Source organism: Haliaeetus albicilla, chromosome 7 (genome assembly GCF_947461875.1).
Source record: "Haliaeetus albicilla chromosome 7, bHalAlb1.1, whole genome shotgun sequence".
Classification (NCBI taxonomy): domain Eukaryota; kingdom Metazoa; phylum Chordata; class Aves; order Accipitriformes; family Accipitridae; genus Haliaeetus; species Haliaeetus albicilla.
This window is the reverse complement of record NC_091489.1, coordinates 2765965-2779760: the sequence shown is the minus strand read 5'-3', so window position 1 is coordinate 2779760 and position 13796 is coordinate 2765965. Positions and strand designations below refer to the sequence as shown.

Here is a 13796-nt window from a genome sequence, read left to right as displayed (position 1 = left end):
ATGTTGACATCTTTTTTTAGATCCCAGACTGTATTTTCAGAACTGTTCGTTAATTGTTGCCCTGCACAAGCGTGGAGTCTGGCTTCACAGACACTGTTTTGCTGTGTTCCTAGCAAAGCTGGTACCTCAGAAGACGAACCAAAGGGCAGATTTGTGATCTTCCTCTGCCTCAGTATCCCCATCCTTTAAACGAAGACCTTCTCTCTTCAAAGAGGCTCACGAGGAATAATTTATTAGTGGACAGAAATACAAACTGTTGGTAGCTTTAGGCTGGTTTTGCTCACGTTGGACGGGCTTTGTATTTCACTGATGTGTTACCGGGTCATAAAAGAAAGAATAAATCTTGTTTACTTGTTTACATCCCGTGGGAATCTTCTGCTGCACTGGGTTTCAGGCTTGTTCCTAGCAAGACCAAACTGTGCTGTGCTTCCCCTGTCAGGCAGCTGTTCTGTGTAGCTGCTGCCCACTTGAGAAGCAGAATACGCGGTGCCTTTCCTGAAAGGGTGCCAAGGATTGCGAGAGAGGAGCTGGAGGGAGGAAGCTGGAGGGGGAGGGAGGGAGAGAGCAAACACACAGGGAGAAAAGGGAGAGAAAACCGGAGAGGAGAGCTCAGCTGGGGAATGACACAAGGGGCTGGCAGGGGATTGGAAAATACAGAGTAATGGGAGAGATGTAGGGTGAGCTCAGCAGCTTCTTGTCTTCCCCCCCGCCCCTCCATGGGCTTGGGGGGGATATCTAGGGCCCCCCAACCTCATCTGCTCTTTGGATGCATGAGCTTTGCTGTCTCACGGAGCAGCCCTGCCAAAGTCGTCTTTTGGGCAAGGCTTGCAAGTTGCAAACTTCTTGAATGTCGTTAGCGGGGTGGCCTTTTTGGTGTGTGAGTGGGACTTGGGTTTTCTATTGCTGTTGCTTGCTTTTTTCCTTTTTAGAAATAAACCCATAATCAGTTGTGGGAAGACCGGTTTGAATATCTGCATATCAGATTAAGGGTCTACAAATTAATAACTTCCAGGTTATTTATCGTTTTGTATAATCATGAAGTTTCCTTGCTACGTGGCAGGGAGCGAAAATAATTTAACCCCAGCCTGCTTTGAGCTTCTCAGCCTCCTTTGGGTTTATTTGCTCAAAGCCAAGAGTTGCAAAACTTGAGTTCCTTTTGGGTGTGATAAAATACTTGGGCCTGTTGTAGGGCTTTGATTTTTTTTTTTTTTTTCCTCCCCCCCCCCGACAACAGGAGTAGGTTTTGCACCCCAGAAAGCTTTAGGGGTGGCATTGCCCGGCTTCTGCCTGATGGACTTGATGAATCCCAGGCAGGTTGTTGCCTTTTTCTCCCCCTCAGCAGGATTTCTGTCTGTGTGGAGGTGGCCGCGCATCCCCCGGCCGATGCTGCGCGCTGCAGCCCGACCTGCTGGGCACACGGGATCATTGCAGCCCCGAAATCCGCCACAAGCAGCCAAAGAGCCTTCTGCAAAAAGAGCTTTCCACTTTCTACTTGGTTTTTAACATAACTGGCATTTTTAGTGGACCGTTAATTTGTTTTACTACACGCAATTAGCAAAAACCGGGTACTGAGTGAACAAAATTAGGCTTGGACTGGATTCACTTGTCAGCCAGCCAAGACCTGTTTGGGTCGACATTTCTAAAACAATGATAAATCGGCTCCTCCTGCGTGCGAGGAGGTCCCTTGCTTTGCTTTTGACCCTATTGCAGTGAGGTAGACCTGTCCCACTGATAAAACACAGCGTAAGCAGAGACGGGTCCTGTTCTCACCATGGCCTTGTTTGCCTCGTGAGCCAGGGACAAACTTATTTTCCTTCTGCGCATGATCTCCGCAGCCAAGAAAATATTTATTAACTGGGATAAACACTTTGATAAAGAAATTTCTCTTGGAGTTTGTTAACAATAGCACTGTTGTTGGTACAGCCTGGGGAGGGGAGGATGGACGCGTATGTGTATCACAGTGGTGTGCAATAGAAAACGTGGGATTTTCAGGCAAATATAATGTTACCCGGGCACTGGCACTATAAGGAAGTCAATAGTCTGTATGAAGAAGGTGCAGAAAACCTGCATCCACCAAAACCTCAGCTATTTGCATATTAATCACAGGGGCTAACCACACAGATCCAAATGGGTGCTTAGGAGCCGATGAAGCCTTTAAGGCATTCAAAAAAGAAACACCATACATTTTCTAGCACATAAATGTGTTTAAAAAGGTATATAATTTATAATAGCAATGTTGACAGAGCTTTAACTACATTACAAAAGCTAAACTATAATATATTTACATGTGAGCAGTACTTACTGTGTGGGTGCATCTCTGTTGATGTGTTTCCATGTGATTCTCCATAATTTCAGCAAGTGATTGTAGTAAGGATATTAAACCATAGTATTGATAATACTTTTACAGCTCTGCTTAGGGAAATGCATTACTGCTAAATTAGTCCCTGAAAATCTAGAGATATTAACACTGTCGAGCATGAAGGCAGATGGGATTTGGATCAGAGACCTTTATTTGTGGTATGATACTAAGGAGTCATTACTTTAAAGCAGGAACTTCGTTTCCTTGAATATTAACTCAAGTTGGGGATTTTACTTCCGCTTTGGCATGAACAAGCTTATCATAAAAGCGTAAATGGAACTCGCTTGGTATTGATTTTTCTTATGCTCTAAAAAGATGCTTAATGAAACTCTAGGTACCTAGATAAAGACCTTCACTGAATGCAAAGTAAGCTTAATTGCAGTTCTCTTAACAAGCTACTGGAGATGATTTTTTTTTTTCTGCTACAAAGGCCTTTCACCTATTTAAATTGTTTCTCTTCCTGTGTGTGCCAGGATGCATTAATTCAGCTTTCCCCCCCCACCCCCATGAGAGGCAAACTGCAGCTTAAAGAAAGGAAAACTTCTTTGCCTGTTCACATGCAGAAAAAATTTCAGTCTTGGGGAACTTGATTTTTGAGGTCTTGGTAAGAGGTTTTAGTCTTAAAAGAAAGTAACTGTCCTTCCCCCGCTGCGGCAGAAGGGGAGATGGGCATGGAGGCACGTTCTGACACCGCACAACAGGATTGTAGCAAAATTAGAATCTGAACTGAGGTTTTTCTAGCATTTGTCCTAAGACCTGTCATCTGCCAGATCCTGCAACTATGCCAGAGCAGAGGTAGGACTGTTATTTTTACCCTCCAGGATTGCAAGCCCCAAAGCAAATAGGACGGGTAGGTTCAGATTATTCCCTTCCTTGCCGAGAGCAGCGTTTGCGTTCTTGAGGTTGTGGAGAACGAAGCAACAGTGTGTTCCCCTGATCATGGTGACTCTTTCTCCTGTAGGTCCTGCTTGCGCTGCTTGCTCGGAGCCCTGTTATGCTTAATTAGGTTCTTTTAATTCCCCTCATAGTAATATTTTTTTTTTTTTCTCCTCCAATGCAGGGGGTCTGCCCGAGGCTGCGTCTCTGCCTGATGCCAGGTCTGCGTGATGTCCGTGGGTCCTGCAGGGACCTGGTGTGACTGATGCGACCTGCCTGACGCTGCTGCCCAAAGTCACTGCGCTCTGAATTGGCACCCCCTCTGCTGCTGGGGACACCCCCGTCACCAGAGACACAATCTGTCCCTTCTGCAATTTACTCAAAGGCGATACATATAAAGCATGATATCTGTGTTAATTACAAAGAATGCCTTCAAGCCCCTCTTTCTGCTGCTGCGTGAGAAACTGTTTCCGCAGAAAATGTCAGATGGCTAAAAGATGGCATAATTTCTTTTTTTTTTTTTTTTCCTGTGCCACAACTATCATGAGGCAAGAAAGCCGGGTATTTAGCACACTTGGGGGTAGCCAAACAGTGCCAGGGGAGCCTGTGGATGAGGTGTAAGCCCAAGAAACCTCTTGCTCTTTCCCTTAGAGTCAATCTTGCTGTTGTTCATGCTCCAAAGAGCGATAAGTTGGGGAATTTTGCTGAGGGTTTGAGTAGGAAGATAGAGCAGCTTTGCGTCAGGTGCAGAGTAATTATTTGCTGGGGTTCTGTGCTATTTGGTTTTTATTCCCTGTGTTTTCATTAAAAGCTAATGAGTTTTTTCTTCATTCAGAACAATAGCTTGGCCCCTGACAAGTTGTTGGTTATTTTTTCTGCTTGGACTCAACTAGCTGTTGCTGCTCCATAAACTTTATGGAGAAGTGGATTAGAGCACAAGAAGTTCTCATAATGCAAATCCAAATGGAAAGGCAATAGGATTTGTTTTAAGTAGTTACGTCTGCAGAGTTTTTGTTGATCTTGTTTTTATTACAGAAACTATAGGTGGTGTTTGAAAATATTCCTAATACTAAACCAAACAAAATGCCTTTGTTTGTATTGATTTGTGTTGCAGCAGCTCGCATAATTTGGAGTCCGACTGTGCTTGGCATGCTACATGTATGTACATACTGCAGCCTGGGTATATTTGAGTGGGTTATTGGGAGCTTGCATGAACACGTGAAACCCCAGTTTCCATTCCTGTGTGGGGACAGCAAGAAAGAGCACATTTGTGGTGACAACCCCCCGTATGATATTTCATGCCTGGGAATTATTCTGCCGAAAAAGAAACCTGTGGCTTGATTCTTCCCCACGGTTGATGTGTGTAACAGCTTCTCCTGCTGTTAAAGCCAGTGACTTATTCTTGCAAGTAACTTTCCTGATTGGGCCCTTGTTCTTGTTCCAAATGGTTTACTGCAGCCATGCACCGATGCGTGAGCCGTGCCTCCCCGGCGCGGCGGCTGCACTGTGCCACGCTGCCTCCTGCTAGTCAGAAACCAGAAACAGTTTGCTCGTTATCGCCGTAATCCTGCACCTGTATCTCGTTATAGGGGACCACCTGTTACCTTGGTGCGTCTTTGAAAAGCTGGGTTTAATATGGTGCAGTTTGGTTGAAAGAAAATGTTCTTTTTTTAAGGGGCTGAACGGGCTTACGGAAACTGTCTTATAATGCTGGCATCTTCGCATCACTGCAGATAGTCGAGCCCGCAACGCTGCAGCACGGCACGGAGGAAGGATCCTCATTAGAATGAACGCTGTGTTTTCCTACGACACCGAGTTGCTGTTTGGTAGCAGCTTTTTTATATAGGCTTTTTAGAGCCTTTTTATTTGAGGATCTCAAAGTGCTACAGTAAAACGGGGAAGAAACATCCCCTTGTCACACACAACTGAGCAAAGCACTGAAATGACTTCTCCAAGGTCAGGCGGTCAGTGGTGTGCTCATGGATGCGCTCCGCTTCCCAGAGTCCGGCCAGCGGAGCGGGGGATTTCAGTCTTTGCTTTTTAACCCCTCATTGTTGTTGTTTGTTTTTTTTTTTTCCTCATGGAGGTGCATGCATGAATTTCAGTTTGTTGTAGCATAGAGGAACGTGCTTTGCTCACTCTTCGTGACCGAGAAGCGGTCGGTGGATGGAAGACTACTGCAGTACCACCGCTGCTGATGTCTGATCCTGCAGGAGGGATCCGAGCCTGCCCTTTTGGGCCAGGGACCTGCAGCTTGCTTCTTGGCATGAGAGATTAGCGACGCAGGTGTTAAGTTATGCACCTCCCCAAAAGGAGACAAGTTATTTTCTGAATTTCCTTTTTCTCCGGAATCTGATGTTCCGCGCTGCGTGCTGGGATGACTGTTGGAACCAAGTGAGCATAGAGCTGGGAAAAGATTTGATTGTTTCTTGGGCTCTTCCCCTGTTAGGAAAGTTGTAATGGCTTAAAGGGTGAACTGCCAGGGATCCCTCGGTTCTGTCATTGACCCCCGTAGGTCTTTGGTAAATCTCAAAGTCAAATCTTCAATCAGTTTTTCAAGACCTTTGAGCTTATAATATCAGCAAGACTATCATCGTGTCTGGCACCCAGTGTGATTTGTTTTTTAAGGAACTGATCTGTGGGAGGACAATCTTGTGCGTGTTACGTTCTCCACAGCCAGACTGTTCCTTTTGGTGAAGAACTGAAGTTTTCTTGAAAATGTGCCCTTGAATGCAGAAGCCTGGCGTCTCTGAGAGCTTCATGCTCAGAGCAAGCAAGGGAAGGTTGCAACCTGGGATGCTGAAAATAAACCACATCCAAAATATTGTGTCACGTCTTTCTGCAGCTGGAGACTTAATGGCATCTCCACTGTGTTTCTTGGTGGGAGGAAGAGCATTGTAAACCTCTGTTCCAGGCCTTGGTACACTTTCATCAGTGCTTGATTTAAACTGTGGGGCACAGTTCCTCTGTTTGCTGAGATAAAACTTGTTTATAGTGTTTGAACACAATTACCATCAGCTGAAAACTCACCTTTCTTGCTGTTTGTTGTGTGTTGAATGAGTAAGCAGCTGTCTTTACCTCTGTTATCAGCAGTCTGGGATGTGTGTATTCAGGAAATGCAAGGCAAAAGCTTGAAAGACCACTTTTTTCCTTTGTTTGGGTTGATTAGTATTTTCTTCTATAGGTAGGCTAGCTGCACTCCATTTATATTAAAATTTGATACTAACATCTGTCACTGTAGCATCTAAGTGCCTTCTGCATAAAATCCAATATCAGTAGCAAATTCCCTAGCAAAATGTCTGCTTACAGAAAAATTCGGTGCAACATCAAGTATGGGGAGGTAATAGCTGCTGCCTCTACACACAGACACATTGCTTTGTTAATTTGTATGTGACTGCCTGTCATAGGGAGTCAATCTTTTTTTCCCTACCACTCTTCAATTAAGGATCTCAAAGCTTTTTCCTACAATATAGGAAAGTTGTTCATTCTAGTGAAGCAGGTAGCGTAGTCCTCCGTTTTACAGGTGGATGATTTATGCAGAGGTCATGTACTGAGGGCAAGAACAAGGAATTGGATGTAGCTCTGGTAGTTTGGCCCCAAGACTGGTATTTCCAGTCTCCTCCTTGTATGCCCTCCAGGTGTGAAGTCTGTACGTATCCAGCAGGCGTGTTCTTGCAGCAGAAATATGCAGCCTTGGCCCTAAATGATGAATCTGGCCTTAAACCCACAAAAGTGGTTTGGGGTTTTGTAGAGAACTTCAGTGGAAGATGTAAACCAGGAGGAAACGTCTCACAGTGTAGGCAATAAGATTTGGGTTTAGAAATGTCTCCTCTTCACTAAAATCAGGCTCTCCTTCTCTTTCTAGGGGACGATCAGCACGATGTTGGCTTTGGACAGGACAGTTCTGATGAAAATCAGAGTTGGAGTTTGGCCCCTTCCATGACATCTGATGCTTCGCTTCCATCAGACTTCCAGGATGATGGTAAGTCATTGATGCTTTTTGAAGTCATTGAGTGAAGAAGATTGAAAGGTGAGTGTAATCTAGCATGACTTCCTTGTTGTCTTTCATCCTTCTCAATGCAGGGGGTGGTTTTTGCTTTTTTTGTGGACTGGTACGTGTTTTGTCAATGACCATAAAATATTATGGTGATCCTGAATTTAATTTAGTATTGGTGAAGTTAAATGTATTGATCATCTTGGTACAAACTGGAGTTAGTTGTTCTATTTTGGATTGACAACAGTGACGGAAAAGAGCAGAACTGGACCTGGCGGCTAGTGTTCCCCAAAGTTAACGTGCGACTTTTGGGTACGTTTCTTCTTGGGTGCTCAGCCTCACGCTTTGAAGGGGCTGTGTCTTCTCCAACCTTGTCTCCCGCCACCCTTTGAAAACTAGGCATCTTTAAAGTGCTTTGCTTTGGAAAACCTTTTTGGGACCGTCTAGTGCTTGGGAATTTGGGGCTCCTCCTTCCCGCGAGTGTAGAAGCGCTCCCAGCCAAGCGGTGGATGGGAGCTGGCATCCAAGGCCAACGGCACTTTCCAAAGCATTAAATGTCAGACAGGGGTTTTCTGGGCAAAGAGTTGCTGCAATGCTCACGTCCACTTTTGAGCGGTGGTTTAGGAGTGATGGATTTGTGTTATGCTATTGAAATTGAAGTCTACAGAGCTGAGATTGTTCTGATCTTCTCAGGGGTTATCTCTGGGCCCTAGTGAAGGCTTGACTGCTCTTTGGTCTCAGATTCTCAATCTCCCGCTTCCCACAGATCTTGTTTCCTCCTCCTCTTTCGCTTCCCTTGCACTTTCCCCCCATGCTTTCTTACCCCTCTGCCTTGTCCTTCCTCTTTCATTTTCTCTGCATCAGTCCCTCCTCTTCCCCATCTCTCTCTGTTCAATGTACTCTTTCATGTCTACTCCCACTCTCGTTAGTGAATCAGCAGTCATCAGTGAAGAATACAAAGAAATGAGGATTTATTTGGGTTGAGGCCATTAGAGCCGATGGGCAACAAAGTTAGCTTCTTTGCGCAGTGCAAAACTCCAGGCATATCTGCTGTTATGTGTTGATTTGTGCTGTAAAATAAATGGCTTTGTTTAGACTGATTAGAGACAAGGTTGGTCTGATAGTTAACCAGTAATTGCAGCATGAAAAGAGGTGTGGAGTTTGGGATCGGTTGTTTTAAATAATCTGTGTGCTCAGATATGATGCACTTCTGCAGAGCGTGGCTGGAGAACGTGTGACAAGGATAATGGATGTTGGCCTAAATGGGACATGAAAGGGTGCTGAAGACCTCAAGCTTGGCCTCGTCAGGCGAGCAACGTCTCTATGAAGTCTAGGGTTTCTCCTGGCGTGTTTATTAAGCTTGTCTAAGGAGGTATTTGCTTTGCTAACTCTGAGTGGTGGTTTTTGGCAGCTTTAAGGGGCAGAGTTTGACATAACACTTGCAAGGTATGCAAACACTTGGCACCACTGGAAGTTTTCAGACACAGATGAAATGCCAGGCTCGATGGAAGGATGCCCAAATAGGTGAATGGCGAGGAGATTGATAACATAGAAAAATTGCATACTACAAAAAGGAGGGGGAAAAAGCTGGCATCGAGAGCAGTTGCATTAAAATGAGGTGTTAGTTCTTGGAAGCTGGTAAGAGCGCTGAATAACAGCAAATCATGGGCTTGACTTTGTGTGTGTTCGTTCTGGATGAAAGTTGAGCAATATTAGCTGATTGGATGCAGGCTGTTGGTAGTATGAAACAGCAATATAAAAGGGAAAAAAGACTGAATTTTGGAACCTTCTCTTTGCCCTGCCATGGTTTGTAGGGGCATCATCAGAATGAATTTTTCTAGATATCTGCCAGTATGATGGATATGCATCAGGATTGTGATTTCCTCTGGGTTTTTGAATTTGTGATGACTTACTATCAAATTTTTTTCGTGTACTTGGGGGATTGGTTTTTTTTTTGCTTGCTTGCTTGCTTGTTTTCTTTGCTTACTTTTTTCACCATAGAAAGTGAAGGCACAATGATTTTTTTTTTTATAGAAGGCACAATGATTTTTTTTTTTTTTTTAAGGAATATGAAGTCAGTCACCTAAGAGTTTAAGCTGCTACTTCTGAGAAACGGATTAAGCTAAAGGGTGTGTCAAACAGCCCTGGTTTCTGAATTAGAACATCCTGTGGGAAAAGTAGAAAGTTTTAAGATTGCACGAACTGATTTTCATCTTTGCCGTTTGCCTTGGCTTCTCCGAGTGAGCACACTTCACTCTTACTGTGCCCCTTTTTGCTTCCACACTTTCTTGCCCATTTAGCCAGCAAGGTCCCTGGAGCAGGCACCCTGCTCTGGTGAGTTAGTACAGAGCCTGGGTCACCGCGGACCCTCGGGGTGCTGCTGTCACACAGACGAGTGACCGAGAGCTGCTCCTTTCGGGCAGCACAGGTGGCTGACGCATGGAGGTAATCCATCTAGTTATGGCCAGAAGAATAAATTGGCCGGTTGTAGGAGCATACTTATCATTCCTGTGGCTTTTTTCCATCCCTTCTTAGCCCTGTTTTGCAACAACAAGAGGTTATGTCCTTAGGTGCGAGCCCACAGCACTGTTAAAGGCTGCTGTCTCCTGCCTTCCTGAATTTCCCAATTTTATTAATTCAAGGTTTTAATGGAAGCAGGGCTCTGACTGGGATGATGCTCGCTTCTGCCTCTCTTTGCTATGAAAAATGGGGTGGTTTGGAGGCAGGGGAATGCCACCACTGTTCCTTTTGAACAGACTTTTCCTCGCTTGCTCTGAACTTCTTGTGGGAATCGGAGAGAACCTTCAAAGTTGTCTCTGGAGGGAGCAAGAGGGACTGAGCGAGTTGGGGATGACTTTACTCAATGAGGCATGGCCCAGCTCTATAGGATCGTCCCTAATGAGTGATTAAGAAGCTAATGTTTGTACAGTGCTGGGAGGCTGGGAAGCACTGTGGAAGTGCTAAGTACTGTTATAATGATAAGTATTTCTTAGGAGACACTTCCCATGTAATGTACTCTGCTCAGACCTCTTGAAGACTTTTCAAAAATGTTTTGTCTTTTAAACTGGTAGATCACTTAATTTGCCAGTGTTTGTTCACTTGGTTTTATCGAAGGTAGATACCACAGCATCCTGAGGGGTAGGAGCTGTGTATCTTTAATACCTCGTGCTTCTAGATATTGCTTTATCAGTTGGGGTTTCCCCGTGGCTCCGTAGCGGCGCTTCTGCCATAATTGTGAAGTGTCTGATCTCTTGCTGGAGGGATGCTGAGCCAGGATCCAAATGATTCACTCGGCGTCACGGCGAGATCACACGGAGCTGAGTGGGTGAGGGCCACTGCGGCTTCTGTCCCCGTGCCTGGCTATCGGCTGTACTGCTGCGTCACAACAACATAAGCGACAATATATTTTCTTTTATATTACACAGGTATCCGTTAGCACGTGGAAGGGAGCATAAATCACAGTGATAGGAATGTACTTTATGGGTTCTGTTAGGCATGGTCTCTGGGGTAAGAAATCTTGCCTCTGACTTCCAAGATTTTTTCCATCATGTCAGCAGAGAACTTTGGCCAAACATACTTACATCTCATTCAGTTGTGTGTGGTGTGTTTTTTTTTAAATATGTAAGTTCTGAGTGTCTTAAAATCAAATCCTTTGATTTATAAAATTGATTTATAAAAATGGCTTTTATCTTAAAAGGTGTGGAGGGTGGTAGAGGAGATGGTACTTCACTATGGCTTGGGGCGAAGGGGGGACACGGGTACAAATGCAATGTGATACTAAAGGTTTTGAGGGGGTTAGAAACTGTAAAGAGGTAGCACACCTTTGATCCACCTCCAGGTACTTCTTGAACTCATTTGCATCCTGGAGAAGGCCCTCTTTGCTCATGTTTGGCCTTCTAGTATATGGAAATGGGTAGGGAAGCAATAAAATACCAAAGTGAGTTTTGTACGTAATTCCTCAGAAACAAGATGCTGGCGAGCCAGCATGCAAATCCAGGGGAGAAGTCTGTAAACTTCTTCTAGAAGTTTCTTGCCTGGTCCATGGCAGCTTCCAGCCAGCCTCTGAATGGGCTCCTCTTTCAAGGTGTGCTGTTTTCTCTCCTGGTGTTTTGGAGAACCGAATCCTTTCTCCTTGAGGTGTGGAGTGTTCTGAACCACACGCGTTTCCCTGCTTTTAGGGAGTCCTTGCATCCAGAACTACAGCTTCTGCTTTTATTTCCCCTGCGTTTATTTCCCCTGCACCTCTCACATGCTTCTAAACTCTAATGAACCGCTTCCTAAATTATGGAATGAATTGCTTTAAAAATCCAGCCTGCAGGAATGTTTTCAGCAGCACCTTGAGGAGCTGGATAAGCGGGTGGGTGCGCGGGGTGCATCGTTGCGGCGTGCGCGTCGGGCGTGGGGGGGTGGATGTGTGCGTGGGGTGGGTGGGTGGGTGCGTGGGGTGGGTGGCCGGGGGCGTGTGTGTGGGGGTGTATGAGACACAGGCTGGGTGCACCTCAGAGGTGCCAGCGTTGTGCAGGGAGCGTGTGGGTGGGTGTTAGGGGGGGAGAGTCTCGGTGGGTGGGGTGGGTGGGTGGAGTGGGTGGGCGGGGCAGGGGGCGGGGCCGGCGCGGCGGCGGCAGCAGAGTTCTGCAGCGCCCCCTTGTGGCGCAAAGCGGCGCCGCTCCCGCGGGGCCGGCAAACCGCGCGTGGGCGCCTTTTGCTCTCGTCGTTATATTTTTTTTGTGTGTGTTAAAAACACGCCCGACGAACGAAACAAACCCACCCCAGCCCCCCCAATCTCCAAAATAGGGGGTTCTGCAAATGCCTTCTCCCCACCGCCGGAGCTCCGACGAAGCCCTTGTGTCGATGGAGTGACAGCGGATCTCTGCTTTTTCCAAACCAAAAGTGGGAATTGTGGTTTTCTTCCCCAGCTGCAGCCTGATGTCTGCTGTGCTGGGATAAACGTGATGGAGGGGAGGGTAGCGTGGCCTGGGGCTCTCAGCCTGCGCTGTGGCCCAAAGGAGCCGCTTGCCCAAATGCTGCTGAATTTCAGGTGCAATAATAAAGTGCGTGAAATAAAATGCAGACTAAGAACTGTTTCAGCAATGCTGAGTATCTGCAAGTTCGATAGTCTGTATAGATCAAATCCTGAATGCCCACAGATGAGTGGAAATGCCTCTTATGCTGGAGTTGAAAGCTTTACATTTTTTCTCTTCAAATACCATTAGAAGCAATTATCTCTGCCTCCCTGAAGTCCAGAGATGTCTTTTGTTGCTTTTGACCGGGTTATTATAAACTTGCTGTTGATGTACTTTTAAGCCTTATGAAACAGCGTGGGAAACATTTGGGGAACAGGTTTGTGACAAGTGCGATTGCCGTTGAAGGTTTCTCCTGCCTTGTTTCCTTTCTGATCTTGGGCATCGTCCAAACGAGCCCAGGGAGTGAGAGGTTAAGACACGGATCAGTTATTTCTCCTGATTCCTTACCACGGCTTCGAGCAGGTTTGACCAGTTCAATGTCAGTTTTGCCAAGGGGAGGAGAACAGGCACGAATCCACGTATAAGAAAACAACATGTTTTCTAAAAACTACCTACTTACACTGTGTGACATTTTGTAAAGAAATCAGACTCCCTTAAAGCGACTGAGCTCATGTTCTTTGATTTATCATTTTCTGAATGGAAATGCACCATAACATTAGGGCTTTCAAGCCCAGTGTGATAATGTCTCTGGCATTGTGCAAATAAGTTCCTGGAACGGTACTCTGGCTGGTCAAAAGGTTTGGCTATATTTTATACAGAGCAACTTGGTTCACCTCTGTATTAAGGTTTATATGTTCGGGGTGGAGAGGAGGAGGGTGGGTTGCTTGCAGCCTGCCAGAAATAGATGCATAAATTTTAAGGGGAGCTCAGACCTTTGTAGAGAACAAGCAGCAGTGAGAGTGATGCTACCAAGATTTTCAGCTTTCATTTAAAACAAACAAAAAACCCCAACCCAAAGTGGCTTCATGTTCTTGTTTGGGATTTTACAGCTGCAGGAAATTGCGGTGCAAGTAATTGCTGCAGAAATCCTATCTGACTTGTGGCTGCAGCTTCCATCAGCCAGGCACGTCGAGCTGTAGATGCTGGTCCTGAGGGCAACTGACTGAGCCTGCAGTTTTGTGGGTGCCCGTTTTGAGCTCAGAGTCCTTTTTCCTCAAGCTGAAGATATTTGGAAGTTGGTCTGAGAGGCTGTTCTTGTGCTAAGGGTGTCTGCGGAAGAGCGGGTGATTGCAAGTGCCTTCTGCCTTGTCTCATCTCCCCCTTATCTTCCCCTGCACCCCGTAAAAACAGTTCTTCTTTATAAAGTGTTGAAACATAACACGCTGGCGCTGACTGATGGGAGGACCAGAGGGCGAGTCCCTGCCGATGCTCAGCCCTGCGTGGTGTCGGCAGCCCAGATCTCTTAGGAGTCTCCTGTCTGGGGGTTCCTTAGAGCTTTTTTTTGGATGTAATCCTGCCACAAACCAGATCAGGCCCCAAAATGTTTTGGTCCAGCCTATCCCTTAAGCTCCCACATCTAAATGGGATGCAATTTCATGGTGGT

General features: G+C 45.8%; 1 protein-coding gene across 3 annotated transcripts in view; it reads left to right on the top strand.

The window, feature by feature from the left end:
* SKAP1 (src kinase associated phosphoprotein 1) overlaps positions 1-13796 on the top strand; it is a 150869-nt gene that overhangs the window by 17845 nt on the left and 119228 nt on the right. For 2 of the 3 annotated variants that reach the window (XM_069786505.1, XM_069786506.1), the window contains exon 3: positions 7101-7217. In XM_069786505.1, coding sequence (XP_069642606.1) covers positions 7175-7217 — 43 coding nt within the window. In that variant the 5' untranslated portion in view covers positions 7101-7174. Of the gene's footprint in view, positions 1-6956; positions 7218-13796 lie in introns of those variants that run through there. The other variant, XM_069786504.1, reaches the window with a different exon arrangement.